Consider the following 22,379-nt stretch of genomic DNA (forward strand, 5'->3'; position numbering starts at 1 on the left):
GCTTCCTAATGGTGTAAATGCATACAATTCCAAGAAGATATTTTGATAAGAAATGGGGGGAAAAAAAMCAAAAACCTTTATTCCAAGTAAAATCTTTTTTTACAGTGGAAAAATTATAAATACAAGATCAGTAGTTTTTCTTACAGTTCTTACAGAACTGGAAAGTTTAAAGTATGACTATCTGACCAGTTTGTTGTAAGGCAAGTCTTATGCAACAAAAGTAGTCTTTCTCAAAAAGGCTTGATTTATGGAATATGTGCAGAAGAYGGTAATTACAGAAAGTGTGTGTTCATCTGTGTGTAAAGTTTATTTTGATGAACAGGAGGAGGGATAGGGAAGGAATATGATTGTCTATTTTATTACTGTTCTTCCATTCTGCTCTGCTAATGTGAAATCTGGACAATAGATCGTTCTAGTTTTTTGGCTTCTACTAGTAGAAGTCGGGGAAATGGTTTAAGGGGACAAAAATTAAATATGGTAGAGGAACCCAGCTGGTGTTTTTTTTTTTTTTTTTTTAAATGAATATGGCAGCACTTATTTTTTACTCCAGTTTTAAGCCTGAAAAGTACAGGGAGAAGGCTGCCATTCATTTATTAACAACAAAAGCTGGATACTTTAAGCTTTTTGCAGTATCTACTTCTCAATTGAATCTTGAGCAGAAAATCTTATTTTATCAGATTTAGAAAGGAGATTCGCCTGCTTTTTGAAAGGGGATAATTCACAACTGGGTAGTATGAAGTAGTAACTATGGCTTTTAAACTTGAAACAAGTAAATATTTAAAAAAGGCTTCACAATTATCTGTTATTCTTCTAACTTTCAGTTCTTTATCATTTTGAGAATTCAGGAAGTGGACTAGCTTTTTAAACAATTTTTGTTAATTTCTAAAATAGATAAAGCATATTTAATTTAGTGAAATAACAGAAGGCATCTGATGCATCTACTTTCAAAAATCACTTCGTATTCGAAAGACAATTTTCTCATGACATCAGTAAGGGGATTATTGAAAATAGTTTTCTGTTGAAGGTACATTTTTGTTTAGGAGCAGTGTGGATTTCTTTCCTGGTTTGTCTCAGTGTATTTGCAGCATAAGCTTTGTAATTTGCTTTTTGAGGAACAGATGTGCCAGTTGTCCCCCCAGGTATGTACGTGATACTTACTCTTATTTTAGAGTCTTAAGTAATGTTAAGAGCATATCTGAATTAAGATCTTGTTTCTTTAAATCGTTGGACATAAAAATGTTATGCATTTCTACATTAAAAAAACAATCAATAAAATACAATGCTTTAAATTATTCAAGGATGATACAATGGGAAATTGGTAATTCTCTTGATTCACAAGCTTGGATAATTGAGTTGAATTTTTATGTCTGCAAAAATCAATGCCTAGGTGGACTTTAGAGGAATGCCTATAAAAAGACTGGTATTTGCATTAAGTACTAAATTCATACATAAAATTTTAGACTGTCACAGATGGTGATTTCCAGTGTTTCTTTTTCGCTTTGTTATCTTGCATCAACCTATACATTATGGTACAAGAGGCATTAATTTTGATGTCTTTTTTTTTTAATACAAAATTCACATTTATTTTGGAAGTAATGACAGCAGTATAGAAATCCTGAAAGAAACTTAGAATCTCTCTCTTATCCTCAAGGTGTTTCTTAGACCTCATCTTGTTTAAATGCAGTATATGTTAAATATTTAATAAAGGCAGTGAGCAAGATTTTTGTTTGTGTTTTCCGTGGTGATTTGTTTGGTATTTTATTAACGAGGAATTTCTTGCGGCAGTCAGTTTTTCTTGCTTTAAATCTCAAGCGTACTGAGACACGGGAACAGTTGGCCTTTCCACAAGAAAAGATGGGGGTTTTTTCTTTAAGAGTGGAGGGATTTAGTGGTTTCATGAAGGCATGGATGTAGTTCATTTGGAATTTAACTCAGAACTTTAAAAAGTGTTAACAGGGAAAGAAGTGGAGATACTTAACTTCTAGAGGACCTTTTTATGTTGAAAAGATTAATCTTTTCCATCCTTGCAAACATAGCTACTTCCTCTAGCCTGATGTTTGTCATCTGGGGAGTTTTAAACCTTTAAGGATTTTACACTGTTCTCAGGTGTTTCATCTTTTTCAGTTGAATTAATTGCAAGACAGTATCAAAGCTGGTATGCTTAAAATGTTAGGATGGCAAATGTGTGTTTGACAGGCCTCTCTTTCTAGTGAGGTAGCTATAAAAGAAAGAAAGGAGACTTCTCCATCGTGCCCAGACTGAGTATCTGTGAGATCAGATAAGTGGTTCATCGAATATTCATATTAAACAGTTAAAATGTCAGTTAAAATTAGGTAATGTTAAATGGGCTAAAAGGAAAGGGATGCACTTGTTATGATACACTTGTCTTTGGATGCATACTTTTATATCCTTCAATATACTTTGGCCCACGGTGAGGTAAAACAGCTTGCAGTGTTTTCTTATTTTAAAAAGTCTATATTGGTTATAGACAGATCAAGACTGTAGAAAAACAGCACCTTCCTCTTGCTTCTCCTTTCTCCAGCAAATGATACCTGGGAGATGGTGTCAGCAATCCCGCGCGCTCCTTCGCGGCCGCTCCTGGGAGGAGGGAGCCCTTTGAGGAAACCCTGTCAGATTTTAGCAGTCGTGACTTCTTCACCTTGGGCGCCAACTGCGCACAACTTAAGCATTCAGAAGGAAACCTCTGAGACTGCGCAAAGCTTTCAGCCAGGAGCATCCCTTATGCTGGAGGGACTTCTTTCTGAGAGCAGTAATTCAAGGTTGCTGTCTCGGTCAGAACAGGTTTTTGACCACAAGCACAGTCTTGAGGAAAACAAAGGGAATGGCTAATGCGCTGTGGTTTGAGCTGTACAGCAGTTAGCCTGTGAAGGAAAATACATCATTACTACCATCCAGTTAGTGGTATCATGAAAACTGTCAGATTTAAATGCTTAAGAGAGCTCTTGTAACTGTTGCCATGGTAATACCAGGAAGGCAACATGGTAGTTTTCATCTATATCCATGTTCGGCTAAATTCTTTTGCAGTCCTTTAACTGTGAAAGGAAGGTACTGTGTTGTACCGGGTTTTAGTTTTCTCTCGAGTTAACCGGTAACAAATGAAAGCTATAGCTAACACTTTATTTGAAAGTGAAGTTTAAATTCTACATGCAACTAACTGATCTAGTTTCCTTTGGTTTTGATTTGACTCTGCATTGACATTCCTATATGTAAAACATTATCTGTGGAGTTACTGACCTGCCGTTTATGGCTTCATGTTATTTCTTGTAATTACTTCTATTCAGGCCATAGTAAAAAGCATGCCCTGCAATCCCAAACTCGCAATTTTATTGCAGAGCCTACCTCAGGCATCTSTTTCTCCAGAAGGGGAGAAGTATAAATGTTTCTCCCTAGAAATTCAGATAACGACTTCTATTTTGGCCTCACTTTCAATGCTTTCCTTTAGAACTGAGCTTGCCCTGTATATTTTAACCCGCATGGTGTTAATCAGCTGCCTCGTTTTTGATTTCTAGCAGCTTCGCTTTTCCATTTTCTGACATTCAAGAGCTTTTTTTTCCACTGCCCTGGTACAAGTTGCTGTTCTCTCTAGCCCTCCCCCAGCCTGGCACCCGGGCAAGCCTTTGCCGCCTTTCTTGCCTTGGGTACAAAGCAGAGAGATGTCCTCTCCTCGCTGACCTACATTTCCCCCGTGCGGTGCCGCACTGCGGCGGTGCGGTCGCCCCGCACTGCCGGGCCAGGCCGCCGGGTATCGCCGAGCAGGGCTCGGGGGGAGGCTGCCCTCAACGCACTGCAGCCACGGTCTGAATATACACGGCGCTGCTGCATGGCTAAAGCATGATCTGCAATCTTAAATTAGCTCAGTCATCGAGGGTGAGGCATACCACCCAAACTGCACGCTCTTTTGGGAGAACCGAACCTGAAATTAAAAGGGAAGAAAGCTCTCTTAAAATGGTGATAGCTACAGTTACCATGCTGTAAGGAAGTGATTGTCCAGTACTTGCTTATTTGACACTATGAGCACTAGAAATGAGTTTTAAAATGGAAAAATATCTAAACAACTATTGATGCTTTTGCAAATTCAGTTACGAGCCCATTCTTGCTCTTAGCACAAACATAAGGAGTAGTAACTTTTATATTAGCATCTTCACTCTCTCCTTCCTTTTGTCTCCTCCTAGAAAGTCTTCACACATTGCTCTAAGTATTCACTTGAGAGCTAAGAGTTTATTGCACTGTTGGATTCTGTAGTTGGTTTAGATTGAAGAATGATTTGGGGTTGTGTTGATTTAATGTATCAAGAAAATTCATGGGGTGGGTGGGAGGAACCCTCCAAGGTAATGGCTTTTAGCCCCCCCCCCCCCCCCCCCCCCCCCCCCCCCCCCCCCCGGCTCCACCCAAATGCCTGGACTGGTAAGGATTTCAAGACAGCTAATATAAGCCTTAGCATGAGTATTTATTCTGACTATGTTTTGTAAATACAGCCTTACAGGTTGCTATTTTATACTTATTGCATTGCAAATGAAAAAGAAAAGCAAACTTTAAATTAGTATTCTAATCAGCACGGCCTGAAAGCCAGTCTGTCTTATCTCTTCTAGATAACTACCATCCTATAATTTTGAACTTACTGTAGGAGAGAAAAATAGTTCTTAACCTCTATGTAAAGATCTTACTGGACACTGAGTTTCACCTCAGAAATCACTGAGGCTTGGAAGTGCATTTACCCCTATTTTTCAGACTAGAACAGGTCATGAACTTTCCCCAAGAAAAACAGGACATGGCTGTGGGAGATAGGACCAGTCGTCTTACTCCAAAACTTGTAACCGTAAGTTTTCCTTACTCAAGTCAACTGAGGTGTGAATTGCAAGTAACCCGACTTACTAGTTTACCTGGAGATGCAAACTGTTGTTGCTAAATAATCGCTTTTTCATGGGACTTTGTATTGGTCATCTAGCTTTAGTGTGTAAATCTTTTAGTTGAAAGTTATATTTATTGGGAAAAATTACAAAATTTCAATCTCTTCATCTTGTTACCATGTTTAATTTTTCTGGGATTTTTCTTTGCCATAATGATGGTAATGATGATGCATTTCTCCTGTAATAAGTTCAGTCATATTATAACTTTCTGTATTTGTTTTCAATCTAAAGCAAATGTACAAAGAAGTAAAACATTTTAAGTTAATATTACACAAAACTCTATACCTCAATCAGTAAAATGGTTATATCTGAATTTCTTACTGCATTGCACACATTAGACTTTTAGACACAAACTTTCATCCTGTTGCTACTGAAAATGATTATTTTGCCTCGGTCAATGCATAAAGGAATTGAGAATACTTGTCAAAGATTTTAATAATTATTGCACTATTTTTAACATGAACTATTTTTATGCTCTACTAGAGTAAACAGTTTAAACACAAGCTAGAAAACAGTAAATACATTGAAAGAATGGAAGGTAGATCTTTCATTCTCTAAATTGCATATTTCATCATACGCGCTCTCCCTCCTGCCTCTGAAAGTTTTGTAATGAACTGTGTGAGAAGACAGTGCTTGGATACAAAAAATCTCAGTAGCCTTTGGCTGTCTTGATAATGCTTCAAATGCTTCAAATGAGTGGTTTCAAATTACACTCAAGTATTAATACAGATCTTGAAAAACTATGGTGGGCCCTTAACACAGCATTAAAAATGGCTTTTTATATTACTTCTTGCACTCTTCACTAGTATTTTAACTAGCAAGAAGTTTGATGTACGAAATTTACATGTAACATAATTCTGCCAAACTTACACAGATTGGCATCAGACACTAGCTCCAAAGTGGAGTACCCTAGAGGTTGTTTGGCTGCCAAACTTTATAATTCAAGTGCCAAACTATTTAAGGTTTAGTTATTAACCTCTGGGTCTATAACCAGTAACAGCATTTTGAACTAGCCAAAGTTGAGAAAATCCAAGTAGAGTGCATTACATTGCAGCTTGAAGGTGCCGAAGGCCTGGAACAGTGCTCACATCCTCTCCAAGAGGACAAGCTGGATTCTTGGTCACCTTTACTGGCGGGAAGGCAACTGCTGTGTTTGTGCATCTCACAGAACCAAGTTCTGTCTAATAATGGTAATAGTAGCTGGCTTTTAACACTCTTTCCAGTTGTCTGAAAATTGCACTGTTGTTTTAAGCTTGCATATTGTCAGCTTAAACCAGGTAGCTTTCATCTGGGATATCAATTGTGGCCCGTGTTAACTCGAAGGAAAAGGTCAGATCTGAGTGTGAAGAAAGTTAGAAATGGATGTTGAAAGGACACTCCAAAGTCTTCTACTGTAGCTTGTGTCTGTGTTGCACGAATGCCAGTAGTCATCACCAAAACTAAATGAATGCACTTTCAATCTAGTTTGACAATGTCCCTCTCTTCTGCAGAGAGTTGTTATTTTTGCACATTTACTTTTCCCAGAAATAGACATTTAGCTATTTGAGGTATATGGAAGTGCGCAAACATCATTATTATACCTCAAATACAGCAGGTGACAAAACTGAGTGGTGCAGGATCACCASAAAATGACAGTGAGCAAATTCCCATATCCATCTTCAATAAGAGCTCCTAGTATCTTTTAAGAGGTCTAGTCTGGTGTGATASAGTCTGCTCATATGTATAAGTTTCTGGGTACAAACAACCTCAGGGCTGCTAAGAGTGCTCAGTATAATGATCTGCCTTTGCATTACAAAGAAAAGATAAACTACAAAAATGCTGTGGTCTCTATATTGTGCATAGTATGAAAACTAGATTGTAAGAGTTGGGAGGCAAACTAGCAAAGTCAGGCAATGTTGAAGCTAGCCATTTATTTCCTCTTGAGCAGCCTTCCCATAAAAAGTGAAGTCTGAAGGACCATAAATATAATCAGTTTTATTAAATAATAAAAGTACATCAAATATTTGTATTTTACCCAATTAAAAAGTCCCAGTCAAACAGAAAACTAATCACAGTTCCATGATTTGCTGCTAAATCAGAGGTGGGCATTGCTAATGCGGCACTGTGAAAAACACTAATAACCTGAATCTGATGCAATTGTGTAATAACTTTGTTGGAAAATAAGCTTTAAAAGTTCTATTTGTTAGAAAACTTGAAATCTGTAAACAGATTTAACCTACTTCTCACATCTTTGTTTCCAGTGGTACATGTTGTGGTTTTAACTTTTAAAACTGCTCCAGTTTTATTTTCAACCATATTGCTATCTGGAAATGTCAATCTTCTTATCATCAGGTCCTCCCCCATCCATAAAGTAAGGTGCTTAGCTAAATTTTCCATGTTAGGCCCATTTTCACTTGATTGATCTTTTTTTTTGGGGGGGGGGGAAGGGGGAGAAAGGGCAAAATAACAGATTCAGTCTTTTTTCCCCCCTCTTTCTGTGAAATGGGATATTTCTGAGATGCTGTCAAAAGACTTGAAGTTCCATTTTGCATTTCTGATCTGCCTTTGAGCTACCTTAAAGAAATTAATTCAGGAAGTTAATTTAATAGCAGATTCAATGGATTTGCATGCAGATGCCAGGATGAATGTGTTACCTGGAACCAGAATTCAGGAACTAGCCCTATGACTTCTAGAGAATTAACTAATCTTTAGTCCTCTCTTTGAAGGGAATCTTGTTGAACTCCAGTTGCATTTTAAAGGTGATGTACAAAGTGGTAGCTTTCTKAAATTTGATTTCATTTAACCCTCTTTCCTAACCAAAATAAGCAGCTTTCCTAAAACTGGCCCCACTGTAAAAGGGAACATTTCTTAGTATTTTAGAGTTCAGTGGTAGTGTCTTACTAAATTGTAAATGTGACATTACCGAAAGTATTGTACATTGAAGAAGTGTACAATAATTTTAATGTGCTATTTGAACATAAAACTGATCTGCCCTTTGTGCATTTCCTTAATTTGTCATTTTTCATTTTTCTTCTAGCAGTGCTAGATAAGAAACCATTAGACTGAAAAGAACTAGAACAATGAATGCATTGTTTTAAAATAAAATTTTAGTGTGGAAAATATGCTCAATTATATTTTATTGGCACATATATCAGCAATTGTACCACCAAAGTGTGCATGCTTATTATTGCACATTAACACAAAAATCCTTGTATACCATCATCTTTTTTCCTCAAATTTGCTGGGAAAACTGTTTGGTTAGAGGTTCATARTTAGTGTTTTCAAGAACTATACTTTTAAAATTAAAAAAATAATTTTCAGACTCCATTATGTGATGGGGATCAACTGAAGGCTGTCCCATTAAGCTCATCCATTTTCAATGTACATGCGTTCAGCGATATTTACAGATTGCACGTGGAATACTTTTTATAGAGTGAGTATCGTCCTCCTTCTAGTGCAGTTTACGATGGCGGTACCTGCCTGCTTTTTCTTTTGCTGCGTTGGCACAGGCGTTGTGCTTATTTTGTTGTAAGTGGTTCCAGTATTTGATCAGTTCGCTGGGTTGGAACTGATGGGAGGTAATTAGGTGGCTGTATTTACAGCTGGAGTAAGAAACTCGCCAGTGATTGAAGACAAACTCGTTGGGCGGAGGCATAGGGTCAATTCGCAGCTTTGCAAGGCAGATCCCCACGTATACATCCTCTAAATGTAAACGTCTGATGCTTAAGGAGACCTTAAAGATCTTTTCTGCTAAATCTCCCGAAAAAAYATAACCGGTTCCAGAGCAGAATACAGGATAACGTTCACTTGGATACAAATCAGGTGGCATATACCACTTACTATCCTTGTTCCTGTTAGGTGCATAACCTCTCATTAAATAACCTGTAAAATACTTGTGCCTTGGAGGAAGTTCTGGTTTCAGAAGCTTGTGTATTAAATATTCAGTATTGACAAACATATCACTGTCAGTTTTCATAACATAGGGAACACTTGGACAGTAAGATGCAACCCAGTTCATTCCCATCAGAGTTTTAATAGTTAAATTGTAGTAAGTGTCTAAATATTCTTGTTGAATGATGTCATGGTATTGTCTGCTTTCCTCCAGTATGGCACGCTGGAGGTATCCATTTACCTTAACGCTTAACCCCAGCAAAAAAATACGAACGATGTGGATACCGGGTGTCAGGCTTTCGTTACCCCAGGTTTGGCGAATCGCTTGCCGGGCTTCTGCTTGGCCTGGTTCTGCGGCTATGAGCAGGATTAGAAAAGGGGTCTTCTCCTGGCATTTCTCAGGCTCATTGATGATGTATTTAAAATGATACAAAGTTGGATGCCCGGTACCTTTCTCATTGTAAATACTTCCATTGGCGCTGAGCGTGTTTTCTAAACCGGTTACTCCTTGCGGTGCCAGGTCTGTGTTGTTGGCGTTGRTGATGGTCTGAGGCCTGAGGGTCTGCGGTACTGTGTCCTTCCACGCACTCCGCAGGGAGCTGAGGTTCGTCTCGCTTCTCATGGATCGAAAGCCTCGTATGGTGTAAGCCATGGGGTTTTCTTTGAAGCCCGCCCTGCCTGGCAGCCAGTCGTGGTGGTTGAAAAACAGAAACATAGTGAAAAGAAAGACGAGAGAGACCAGACCAATCAGATGGGTGCGGAATAGAGACCTTTTGGTATTCCAGGTCATCTTTGCAAAGCAGCAATGTCGTCTCCTCCACTGAAGCATGTTGTAAGAATCCAGTGGTGGGATAAGAGATAAGGCTCAAGCAAAAGGCTTCTCCTCTCCTTCTGAACCCGCTGCTATTCTTTGGTATTCATTTTCTGTTGTTCGTGTTGAGTAGTTCTCTGCAAATGGCTCACTCTGCAAAGGTTTAGAAGGAAAAAAAAGGGAAGAAATCAATTAAAAAATCCTTGATTTTCCATTCTCGCACTATAAGAGGTCACAATGAGAAACTAGATATAAATGTAAAATTCAATACAATTTTTTTAAAACTAGCCATAGACATCCTAAAAGCCAAACTTATTTTATGATTAAAATCTACTTGATTTGTTTGCTTTTAAAAAAGTGCATTGATTTCCTTGGTAATTTTGACTAATATCCTGGACACCAAAGGAAACAAAATCTGAATTTGATCATGCTAGCAGAAAAACTGTGAAGTAGATTCAAATAGCTTCATGTGTGCTGACTGAGAGATCCTCGTACAGTGTTTGAGAAGAACTGAATGGAAAGGCCTTGATACCAGATGGAAGGTTTATTGGCATTAATTAAAACTGATTTGACATGCACAGGGTAGTACGGCTCACAGTTTAAAAACCCCTTCTGTGAAACGACCGTGTATCGGGAGCGGGACAGACGGCGCAAGGTTGCTGCTCACGGAGCTGTTCATCACAGTGCGCTGCTTGGCGCGTTTCCAGCRGCCCCCTCGGTGCCCCGAAAGTCGAGGAGAAGCTGCACCTGTCAGAATTAATTGTCAGGGTCCAGTAACCTCACTGCACCATCCTCACATGGGGGCGTAGGATAACGTTTTCAGTCGCCTCTCTGTCACCTTTCGCCTTCCAGTCCACAGTGATGGAGAACATTCTGGTTTTGTACCAGGCTCATATGCGGTTAATTTTAATTAAAACTGTTGATTTTTAGTAGCCAGAGATCTTAGGTAAATGTACATACTAACAGGAAGTAAAATTGCACAGCACTAAGTCATTTTTTAGCAAACTATTTGATAAGCGTGATTTTTTTGTTCTCTCCAGTTTTAAATGCAACTACTATACTTCTGTTATACAGAAATGTGAAGTTTTGTTACTAGCAGCTGTAACTGCAAGAAGAAGTGCCAAACTAGTCTGTGCTTCATTTTCTCTTAAATTTTTTTCATATTCAAGAGCACAGGCAATATGGCAGCTTCATGATGCTGCATATTAAAAGCTGATCACATCATCTCGTAAATGAACCTTTCACTGCACAGTAGCAATTCGTTTGTGATTTTCAATTTGCTCTAATTTATTTGTGGGCCCTAGGGTTTTGTATAGGAAAAAGGATGACAATCTAGCAGGAATCCCATAGAAAATGCTATTTTTACTGTAAATGTGTGATTTATTAATTACTTTACTATCTTCTAAAACCAATATTTGGATTAAATTCTGCCTTATAAAAACTAAGTGACATGTTGTATGGGAAATTACAGGATTCTACACTGTAAAAGCATAATTTAAAAAGAGATGGCAATTGAAACATTATTAAATTGTGTGTGTGTGTGACTTTAATATTTGATCAGCCTAGTTCATGTAGGGGGAGAAATAGATTTCAGAAAGGCTGAAGACAGACTTGTATCAAATCTTTATTTAAAATACTGTATGTCAGCCTACRTATAAACAGAATAATAAATGTGTGTGTGGAAGACGCCTCATTCAAAATATTTGGAAGCCAGAAGGGTAGTAGTATTGCACTCAGCTGAAGCTGTGGTTTGTCTGACCAACCTCCACTAGGAGGAGCAAGTAAGCGGGGATTTTAGCTGTGGTTTCTAACAATGTAAATGTAGCTAAAAAGACCACGCTGCTGCATAATTCTCCCTCTGAAATAGCAAAATATTTGCCTGCTGATATATTAAGCTCTTCCCTGCCATTGTGCTGCATTGCACAATGGTCACGTATGTTGTTCTTAAGATTACTGAAAGTATTTCTGATTTTTTAACTGTTTTGGGACTGATGCCGTTTACCTGAGGTTGAGCTGTCTTTCAAAAAATGCTTTCCAGTCTACGGATGTTAAACCTGAATGTCTAAAGTACATGGTCAGAGACTTAACCAGAAATGGCGCACTATTCCGTTTGTGCTCCTTTAATTCTGAGATTATACAGTGTAAAAGGAAATAAGCTCTGAACTTTGAGGGTTTCTGTTGCCACCTGCGCCTGCTTTTGTGTGCTTAGAAAAGAAAAGCCTCAGAAGGCTGCCCTCAAAATGAATCATTTTTAGTTTCTCTGCAGTGTGCAGTGAATTTTAAATGAGTACTCAGTTATCTGAGAAGAATATTTCTATGTAAGCAAACATAAATGTCACTTCAAAGGGTATCCTAGATCTCAGGGAAATCAATTGATTGATAGCAGTGGGAATATTTGGTTAATTATCCTTCCACTGCGTGTGGATGCAGTTTTGGAAGAAGGTAAAAACCAGAATTTCATGAGGAGCTGAATGCAGGGCAGCGGCTGTAATTCGGATCAACTTTGTCGTCACACTAAATTATTCCACTTCAGAAACTTCAGTCATTAGATCTGAAGACTTCAGCAAATGTGCACTGCACTACTAATTCTTATTTAATTTTTAATTTAAATAGCACTTTGTTGTTCATATAGGAACATATAGAAATAGCTGAAAATGAGACTCCTAAGTTACATAAATATTTGTGCAAAGTAGAAGTGGTTTTCAGGTGTTGTCTTTCCTTGATGCACTGAGAAAGTGTCCCTGAAATTGGGATTGCAATGCCTGAAACCTTTCTGTAGGCTACATACCCACTTTGTGCACTTTAAATTTCTTATGATTCTAGTCCTGACCCTCACCCTAAAACTTATTTTGAAGAGTCATTTCTCTCTCTTTTTTTTTTAATTATTATTTTTCAAGGTGCGGGTTTCCTAGAAAATCTTCAATTTCAATTTGCCCTTTAAAAAGGTGGGGGTCAGGAGGTAGGACCCACATCTATTTCTTAGCTTCATAAAAGTATTGACTGAAAAATAAAACCAGTAACTTGGTATCTCTTATTTTCTTTGTAATTCGGGTTCAAAACATTTCAAAATATGTAGTGGGTATTAAACATTTGAAATACAACAGTAGCAGTGGCTCCTTTGAAAAAAAAATTACATGCAAGGATGCATTGTTAAAAATAGTGTAAGCAACCGTGAGTATACGTTAAGAATAGTATCATGAAAAATGTTATTTTTTTCTCATTTGAGTTAGGGTTACAGTGTTACTGCATTTGCTCAAATATTTACATTTTCTTTTCACACAAAGCTTATGAACAGGCATCAACCATTGGTCGTAGGTAAAACTAAGTGTACCAAAAGGATTTTATGCAATCCCCTTGTCCTCTGAAAGTATGTTGCTGCATGTAGCCCTGCATTTTGAATGTATGATTTAATAGCTATAGTCACTGATGTGTTATGAACTGCCAAATATACAGGCTGTGAATGCCTCTTGAATTTTTGTTTGTGTTCTGTGCTCTACTCGTGTTTCGGTTCTTGTACTTTCAGTTGTGCTCTGTAATTACAGCTTTGCAAATTGAAGCAGTCRACTCCCAATTTACACATCCTGGTTTTTCATATTTTGATTAGCTGTGTGGGCAAACTGTTTAATTAGAGGGAAAAGTTCAAAAGGCAGCCTGGGCTGGTGTGCTGGTAAACAGCAGCAGGAGTGGCGTATGAGGCCTCACATAATGTGCCGGAGTTCGCTTAGAGACTGCCTTAACTCTTTGCACAAAACAGACGGTGCTCAAGACGAGGTCTGATGCTCAGGTTTTAGCCTGTCGGATATGAAAGTCGCCGTGCTGGCTAGTCGGTTCTCCAGGAGTGCTTCCTGAGGTTAGAGGGTTTGGTTTTAAAAGTTCTGAAAAGTGACTTTACCTTTTAAATGTTTTTAAAGTGACCTAAAAACAGCGACAGTCGCATCTCGTTGCATCTTTAGATATGTGAGCTTTTTCCACAGTTGCAGTTGTTTTACTGCTAGTTAGTATTGAGCAAAGAAAGCATGTTTATATTGACAACTAAATGATTTATTAGCGCTATTGATAGATTCCGCAGATAAGCACTTCTGTGGTGTATTAAATTCCTATAGTCTTAGGTCTTAAATTTCATTGCTAATAGTAACCTGTCTTATTTGCTTGCCATTATTGATGAAGTATTTAAATTTAAAGAATAAACAGAAATGAATGGCAATTAGATGGAACATGCGTTTTGCAATCCAAACTAAACAGTCAATGTTTTCCCATTAAACAGAGAAATTGTGACGATAGCACGATGTAATTTATATGCTCACCATCTTGAGTGTACAGTGCAGGAAGGGTTCCTGCTGGGATGTCCGTGGAGCCTGATGTTACTTGTAAAATGTGGTGCCTAGTTGTACTGCTGATAGTTTAAATCACCTTCAGTCTTCTGCAGGCTCCCAATTTATCTGTGGCTGATGATAGTCTGACATTTTGCTTGTGTTTTGTGGGGGGAACAGATGTAAAAAGATTTGAAGGTACTTTTTAGCTAAATGTAATTTGACTGCATGGTGTTTTGATGGTTCAGTGCTCTCAGTGTGTGTCACATCATGGCCATTTTACCAGGGCTTTAAGATTACTTCAGATAAGGATTAATTCTGACCTAGTTTGAGAGGATTTCTGACTGATTTATTTTCTGAACTGGAGGTTTTTGAGTTTTTTTAATTTCTCAGTTAAATGCAATCATGACAGTAGCTACATTATCCCTTTAATCTGCCTTCTCTACCCACCCCAAGCTTCAGCAGACTGTGAGCAACATATTTAACAAGTGGAGGGAAGGGGCACTGCCATGGCGTGGCCAAGGGAAAGGCTGGGAGAATTTGTTCCCAGCGTTCATGGACATGCTGGACATTCCCTGGGCTCTGCAACCCGGGAATGATCATTATCTGCAATGGCTGAAAAGGTAACAGACAACTGAATGAATATCACACACAAGGATTTGACATACCTTCCTTGGTCAGGCCATTTATGGTGCGAGGATTATACCCACTGAAAATAGTTTTGGCACGCCATCACTTCAGCAAAAAAGATGCTATCGAACATGCGCATATCCCCCACTAGTCTGCTTCCTGCGATTGCTTTTCACAGTATCCAATCTGTCCATCTGTCTGCTCGTTGCCGCGTTACCTTCCTTGCTCATAAGTGTTGTCCTTGTCTTGAGGCTTTTTGTTCGGCGTTCAAACAAAAGGACAGTAGTTGTTGTCGCTGCTCTGATCGGGGCCGTCTGCTGTTYGCAGCCGATGCATTGGAGCTTTTACATCTGGCGTTTGCTGTGCCGGACAATGCAGTGCTCTGTTCTCTTCTCCCCAGTATCCATATTCCGAGCGGCAGCGGTAGCAGGGAGCGCTCGCACGCAGGGCTTCACTTGCATTCAGCAATCGGATTTGCCTCTGTTCCTTCCTTCATTGTTGCTAGGCAGTAACTGAAACGGTTTGGAGCTGTTTTACCCAAGGATTTTGGTCTATAAAATCCATCCCGTAGTTCTTCAGCTGCTGCACAGGCAGGCAGCAGTTTAAATGTGGGCTTTGACAGATGCTGTCTTCTGACAGAGCAGAATTTAACGTCACTGCTTGGCTGAATCCCACGTGATTGTTTGCATTCATTTTGACTAAATCCGAAGGCAGCCAAAAAGCTTTACAGGCTCTTGCTCCGATTTGATAAATGATACGTATTCAGTATAAGCACAATGATAGGTGAAGAGTATGAAAATTGCATGATTATTAAATGAATGATTGAGGGCTTTTTCAAATTGTTTTCACTTTTCCTTGACACTGTAACTTATGATTCTCTAGAGAATTTTTAATGCTAGATGGTCTCTTTCCGTATTCCCAAAGCTGTTCTGCAGTGCAAAGGAATTACAAGCATTTAAATGCCATAGCTTGATTTAACCCATTTGGCTCTCTTTGAGCACAAATCCTTTGTGCCTTCATAACAAAGAAAAAAATAAAAATGTATTTCTTTGCTCATACCTCCTTTACACATACTTACCCTGTAAAAGCTGCTTTTTGTAATCTTTAGTCAATTAAGCTGGACCACGCTCTTGCATAAGCACAGGCTGTTAAGCTGCCTTTTTGCTTTTAATGGCTTTCTTCCTTGATAAAGGTCGAAGTCTGGTATTGCAGAATTGGGGGCACTTGGTTTCAATTATTGATGCATCTAAAATGTCTTTCTTCTGCAACAGACATACCTATGTTATAGAATTTGTCTTTCTGGTACTAATGAAACTTGTGTCCTTTTCATTTCTGCCCTTTCCTGACTGACCCTTCTGTGGTGAAGCATCTTATTATATGTAATGCAAGTTATAAGTGAAATCTGCCAAGAGATGGTTCAGAAAATAGATAGCAGCATATATATCCAAGAATTGGTTATTCACTGCATTTGTCCATCCTATTTTGAAAACCGTTCACTGACTTTAGCCCTTTAGATTGTTTTTAGCCAAAGGATAAAGAAAAAATAAATCAGCCTATCATATGGTTTCTCTGATTAGGTTCTGTAGTGCATTGGAGTAGGTATTTCCCTTACTGGAAAATAAGGCTTCCCCAGGCAGTCAGTATGTTTTACTATTCTAGATGCATATTCTGATAACTTACTAGAAACAATCAGATTTATATCCTCCTGACTAAATCACCTATGCATAGTAGTTTTCTCCATTAATTTAGTCCTGTTTTTAACTTACACATTTCCTATCCTAATGACAATTTCCACAAATTCTGTGCTCCTATCTGAGATACTTTCAGGTGCATGAGCATATTCCCTAAATATTACATAAAAATATAAATACATATCAGTAAAGGCTTCAATCTGTTCCACTCTAAAAATCTTGTATTAAAAAAAAAAAGAGTTGAGGGGGTAAGGTAGGGAAGAGACCTGGGACAAGCACCACATACTGTTCTAAGACTGATATGAATAATTGAGCATCAGTGTTTTGGCAGGTTGAATGTATGCTCTCTGTCTACTCAAGTTTCCACTTACACATACAAAGCTTTCTTATCGTTACCCTACATAGTATACAGAGTCTTAGATAGTCTTTTGCTATATGTATACAAATGTGACACAAATATTGGCCAGTTTGCCACACTCTGAGCTTTGGGTAGGAAATAGAGATATTCATGTAGTTATTTTACCTCTACTGATTTCATAGATGCAAATAGTATTTTTGAATAGCAGCATGTAAGTCTACCCCTGATTTTGAATTTTCAGACAAGTCACACAGCATGTACTTGGGAAACAAGTCTAAATTTCAGCAGAACATTTATTAAAATCCAGAGTGTTTTCACTTACTGTTTCACCATACCTGAAGTATCTATGAGAGGATGTGAGATATATAGTATGTTTAAATATTGGTATTGGGCAAAGCTGTTAGTATTTTTTTTAAAAGCTCTTTAATAAGTATTAAAGATACAAAAATCCTAAGGGTTATTTTTTCCAGATAGAATCTGTTCGTAAGTAAATTTAGAAAGGAACAGGCTTCAGTTCTGGCTTTTAAATTATATGGCCATATTCCTTGAGCACAGTTTTAAATTGAGCAGAACTGTTGCATCTTTATGTGTAAAATTTATCATTTGCCATGCGAACAAACTGAATGTGGAATTTTTAAATCTTAACAATTTCTTTTGTACACTTATTCCTTGTTTTTGAAGAGTAAGCAAGTCTTTGCTCATCTTATGGGAAAAGTAAGGAAAAGCCATGTTGCTTTCTACTATTGTGTTTGACTGATACAGCTTTAGGGAGTCAAAGTTTCRGGAAGAAATACCTTTTTCTTTTATAGCACTTTCTTCTTTAGCACTTTTATATGGTCCTTTACAGTCCTGGATATTTCAGGAAGGCAGAGCTTGCTTAGCTTTAGAAATATGACCTGAAGATTTGAGTAATCTTGCTGTGGTCGTAGATTGGAATGAGCTTTATTTTGGCGAACTCTTACTGTGAAGGGTCAGTGGATTGCTTTTTCTTGATCCAGGGAGTAGTATGTTCTGTAATGTTACTATGGTTACATCTTAAATTGGAAGCTACAATGCTAGTGTTTGAAATACTGCCATCTATTAAGAGTAAGAAGAAATTACAGTGATGTGTAGATGTGCTGCTCGTGTGCAAGGAACACCGTTAACTTCCCATGGCCAGTGAAAGCCTGACTGCTCGCTGAGACCTGCCAAGCTAGGAGCAGGCGCAAGGAGTCAGAAAAGAGAAACCTGTGCACGTGACAGCTTTGAACTACACAAAGCGTGTGCACGCAGAACAAAGGAGCATAGTTCTGCAATGTTTTCTTCAAAAAAACCCTTCCTACGTGTAATTTTTTTGGACATCAGCAGAATCATGTCAGATTGGTTTTAAGATAAATTAGGCCCTAAGGATRAGCCATTAAATAGAGGTCAATTCTGACAACATTCATAGAATGACACTTCTCAAAGATAACAGAAGTTTCTGAAATGAACTTGCAATGGTCAATTTACCCTTGTCAGACACATTGGGGGGAAAAAAGATACTACTTCACCTGGTGGCCACACGAGTCCTCCAAACATTGAACTAAACACAGGCATCATAGCTGACATGTCAGCTGGATGCTCCCGTATGGGCCACACTTTCTGGATGCTCTGTGGATATTCTGTTTAAAAAAAAAAAAAAAAAAAAGATTCCATTTTATCATTGTAAAATGTGGTATTATTTCTGTTGTAATATGTTGAAAACCTTTCAAGTGACAGTTTAAAATGATTAATGGCAACATTTTCAAGGTTGGTTATTTTTACTTCTAAATTATTTTTTTCCTTCTGAAAATTACACATTCATACAAGATGTCATGAATGCTTGGTTTTAACTTTGCGTTAAGAATTAYTATATCTATGTCCAGTGGTGGTTCTTCTCTTGCTTCAAAAAGAATACTTCTCCAGGATTTCAGTTAGAATAGGAGAGAGAGACTTGCAGAGTTTTTGTAACTTGCTTGGCTACTTTGTGTTCACAACACTTTTTCTTAACTGTCGCAAGCATATTTGTAAGTGAATGAAAAATAGCAATCTAGAAATGACCACAAGTGTCAGTATTGCCTGCCTTATTTTCCTTAGCAGACTTTCGCTGCTTAGTTACTTGAGAAACCTATCTTACACTTGCTGCATTTTTTAATAAATGGTCAAGGTTTGGCACTAAATTTTAATCACATCCAAGCTATAAATGTACAGGGGTTCCATTAATGTTTGAATGTCTTAAATTTAAAACAGGAGTACACCAAAGTTCCTGTAGATCAACCTGAAATGGTGAGAACACTAGAAAAGGGTTTTGGTAACTGTAAAACATGCATATTTTTGTTCCCTAATGAATTTATAATTGCATTTGTCAGTCCATAAAGAATAGAAGCACATTGCCTAGTTTTGCAAAGTTGTGAAAGAGAGAACAGACAGGAGGATCTTATCTCTTCAAGCCAGGAAGGTGCTTCTTATTCCATCTGCCTTGTGTCACTGTGCAAGGAAATCTTTGAAACATTTTGAGGGCATGTCTTACAATTCTGAATGTTTGAATTTTTTATTAATTAAGTAAATAAACTTTTGAAGTATCCAAACAGTAGTTCAGTCCATTCTCCTGCCACAGCTTGCTGTGAAGAACACAGGTTCGGAGTGCTTCAGAATCCCCTTAGAAGCATTACAGCCTGCCATGAAAGGCCAAAGTAAAGCTGCTTGTGGCTACTTTCTTTCTTTTCTCATTTTGTATTATATGCAAATGTTGCATATTAAACCACTGTCCAGGCACATTTCTTTCCTCAATAATGTGGTGTTTTCTTTCTCTATCATGTCTTGTCTTCTCTGTATTCTAAATTTTCATGCCTTTCCCTCAGGCTTTKCATCCCATTATTCTTAAGTGCTAAATGCAGATTTTTACTAGGGGATGGACAACATAATTTCATTTGTATCATGCAGTATTTTTGGTCGTGCAGTTCTCCCCTGATGAACTGACAGTGCCAGTAGTAATGTTTTCTGTCTGTCACAAACATTCATTTTGCATTGTAAAAAGAACTGTGACTTTATGAAGCTTTGATTCGACACAGCAGGGGAGAGAAGGCAAACCAGCAGAAGTACCAAACRTTTCGAGGCAGTTTAAAGAACAGTGAAAATCAACTTCTGTTTTCCCTTACCTTAACTTTTTTTTCATTCCACCTGCCTGCACTATATGATCAAGTTAGCCCTGCCTCTTGCTTCCTTCCCCAACACAAGAATTTGAAATGAAAACTGAGATTTTTACAGAAACTCAGGCTTTGGGGATAGCTGATACTACCTATTAAAGCTTCTTTAAAACTGGAAAAGATATAATTCACTTTTAAGACTACAACGCTTGTGATATTCATTAAGTTTTTAGTCAAAATTCTCACAGAGAGCACCTTGTGTCACAAATACCTACTTTCCACCCTGGGTCACAGTTGAAACCTTCTGCTCACGCTCTCTATATGTATGCACAAGAATACCAAAATAAGTGAGTTGGGTAAAGAGGAACTAAGCAGATGGCATCTCATAGGAGTTGATCAGTTGCCTCTCCTCACTCCTGAGGAGACAAACAGATTGTTCCAGCTTCAGCAGCCTCCCAACTTCCTGCTGCCCAGCCCTTTCTGTGTGCCCAAACCCTTCCCACAGCGGGTGCAGAGACCTTTTTCCTTTAGGCTTTCTTCTGGCTTCTTGAGACATCCCAGCACTTCTCTCCCAATGATTTGAAGATGTCTGGCCCATCAGACTCGCTGCACGGACACGGGCGTCCTGCCCAGCCCTTCATCTTGGATGGCAGGATGAGCTGTGTAGACGCTTGGAGCCTGAGGAAGAGGTTAGCAGTGCTAGTTGTTCATCTTCTCACTAGAAGTTTTTCACTATATATATGGGTTGTAAAAGTGAATATGGAGGCATTTTGTCAGCCTCAATAGTTCATGGTTTTGTGTATTAAGTTGAAATTGGAGACAGAGGTATTTAGTTAATGTTAAATTGAGCAGTTGGACTCTCAGAGCTGTTAGGATGCCATTTGTCCTAGGGTCGAGAACAGCATTGACTCCTTGCACCTGGCACGCTTCCTCAGTAGCTTTAGCACATTGCTTCCTCCAGCTCCGTCCTCTAGGTATCCTCATTTACAGCTAATTTGGTGGGACGTGCAAGGTTTATGACAGAAACTGCAATGGTTTGGTAAATGTCTTGAATGCACACAACTTTTTTTCTTAGCTCAGGTGCTTGAACTGGGAAAAACAACAAAATCTGGGAAGCATCCTTCCTCCAGTGCTCTGAGGGGTTCTATCCCTGTTTTAAATTTAAGCAGTGTTTGTTCATATCCAACACAAAAAGCTGGGTGTTAACATGGAAAATAAGTCCCTTTTTTAAGAGCACTTCCCTGCCCCTTTGATATGTTGGGGGAACTAAAATTAGTCCAACCACCCTGCATACCACCTAGTGTGATAGACTTACTTCAGCTTGGCCAGTCAGTTTAGTGTATCTGTTTTTTCTTAATGTTGTTCCATGTTAATGACTTTCTTGACTTGAAGTGGCTTCTAGTCAGTGTATATTACAGAACAGCTGATTTTAATATGTACTGAGTTTTATCGTGTGTTGTACTTAAATTCATTGAACAGATTCCCTGTTATTTCAAAGTGACTTCTGTTCTTGTGGCAAAAATCTCTTGGAAGTAAATGTTCATGTGTATATGCCCCTGACAAACCGAGAATTGAAGCTAGTCATACAGAAGTGACATCATATGCCCTTAGTTGCCAATCTTTCCTCCAGACTTTCTCTTTCCACTTTTGCAATTCACAGGAAACTTAAATGATAGCATCCATTTAGTGACTTCTAAGGAAATGGAAACTGAATGCTATGGAAATCATGCTTTTTGTCTGAATAACTGTGTTCATAATTCCCTCTGGAATCTGTCTACTCATGTGTGAGATTCTAGTTTACTTCTGTGATCTTGAAGATTTTTTTTCATGTAAATTACTAATACAGAATCATAGTCACCAGGACTCCTGTAGTCCTCAGATACGTGATTTGGAGGAAATCCTTAGAGCTCAGTTTGTATTTTGTTAACTGACAGAGGATATTGGTTCAGAACTGGAGAATTTGCATCCTTTCTGCCAGCCTAACTTGCATTTCAATGTTAAATTTCATTTTTTTTTTATTTTCTGCAGTTTAGTGGTTTCTAAGGGAAGAAGAAATAACCAGCACAGCTCCCTTGCATCTTGTCTGTCTCAAAACGTGATATTCAGAATCATTAATGGGTTCTGTAGGGAGGTGTGTATATAACAGGAAAAAAACATTACTGGATATGTTTAATGTAATAATGCTAAGTTCATAGAACTTGGCCTAAAAGTAGAGATTCTGTGCCTGTCTTCTAATAACTCTTAATCAGCATCTGCAGAGCTTTCTATCACTGATCCATCTTAAAGTAGGGTAAATTTATAGGGAGCATCTGTCATCCTCCTTTAAAAAAAGAAAGAAAAAAAACCAAACCTGTCATCTTCTTAAAAGCCCCGCACATCTCATGACCTTGAATGATGGGTTGCACACTGCAGATTCTTTTAAGTCTTCTGCTCTGAAAGATTTGCATAACTAAACATTCAGACTTCCACTAATGCTTTTTTGTAATTTTTGGTTAATACACTTTTGTGTTTTATCCATGTTCAAGTATTATAGCTTACAATTGCAGAAGAATAGAAATAGCTTTTGGGAGACTGACTCTGCCTTTTTTTTCCTCTCCAACCATTGGGTCTGCATCTTACTGTTTTCTTTGGAGTTTCT

At 38.2% G+C, this 22,379-nt stretch overlaps 2 protein-coding genes across 2 annotated transcripts in view; one reads left to right on the forward strand and one right to left on the reverse strand.

The window, feature by feature from the left end:
• CDC73 (cell division cycle 73) overlaps positions 1-22,379 on the forward strand; it is a 103,763-nt gene that overhangs the window by 46,630 nt on the left and 34,754 nt on the right. The gene's annotated exons all lie outside the window — the stretch shown is intronic.
• B3GALT2 (beta-1,3-galactosyltransferase 2) lies at positions 8,359-14,758 on the reverse strand. The gene is made up of 2 exons (XM_026089120.1): positions 14,588-14,758; positions 8,359-9,760 (listed from the first exon to the last, which is right to left on the reverse strand). Exon 2 carries the CDS (start codon positions 9,625-9,627, stop codon positions 8,359-8,361), a length of 1,269 nt encoding a protein of 422 aa, XP_025944905.1. The 5' UTR covers positions 9,628-9,760; positions 14,588-14,758.

The sequence above is a fragment of the Apteryx rowi genome, unplaced genomic scaffold, assembly GCF_003343035.1.
Source record: "Apteryx rowi isolate R43461 unplaced genomic scaffold, aptRow1 scaffold_80, whole genome shotgun sequence".
Classification (NCBI taxonomy): domain Eukaryota; kingdom Metazoa; phylum Chordata; class Aves; order Apterygiformes; family Apterygidae; genus Apteryx; species Apteryx rowi.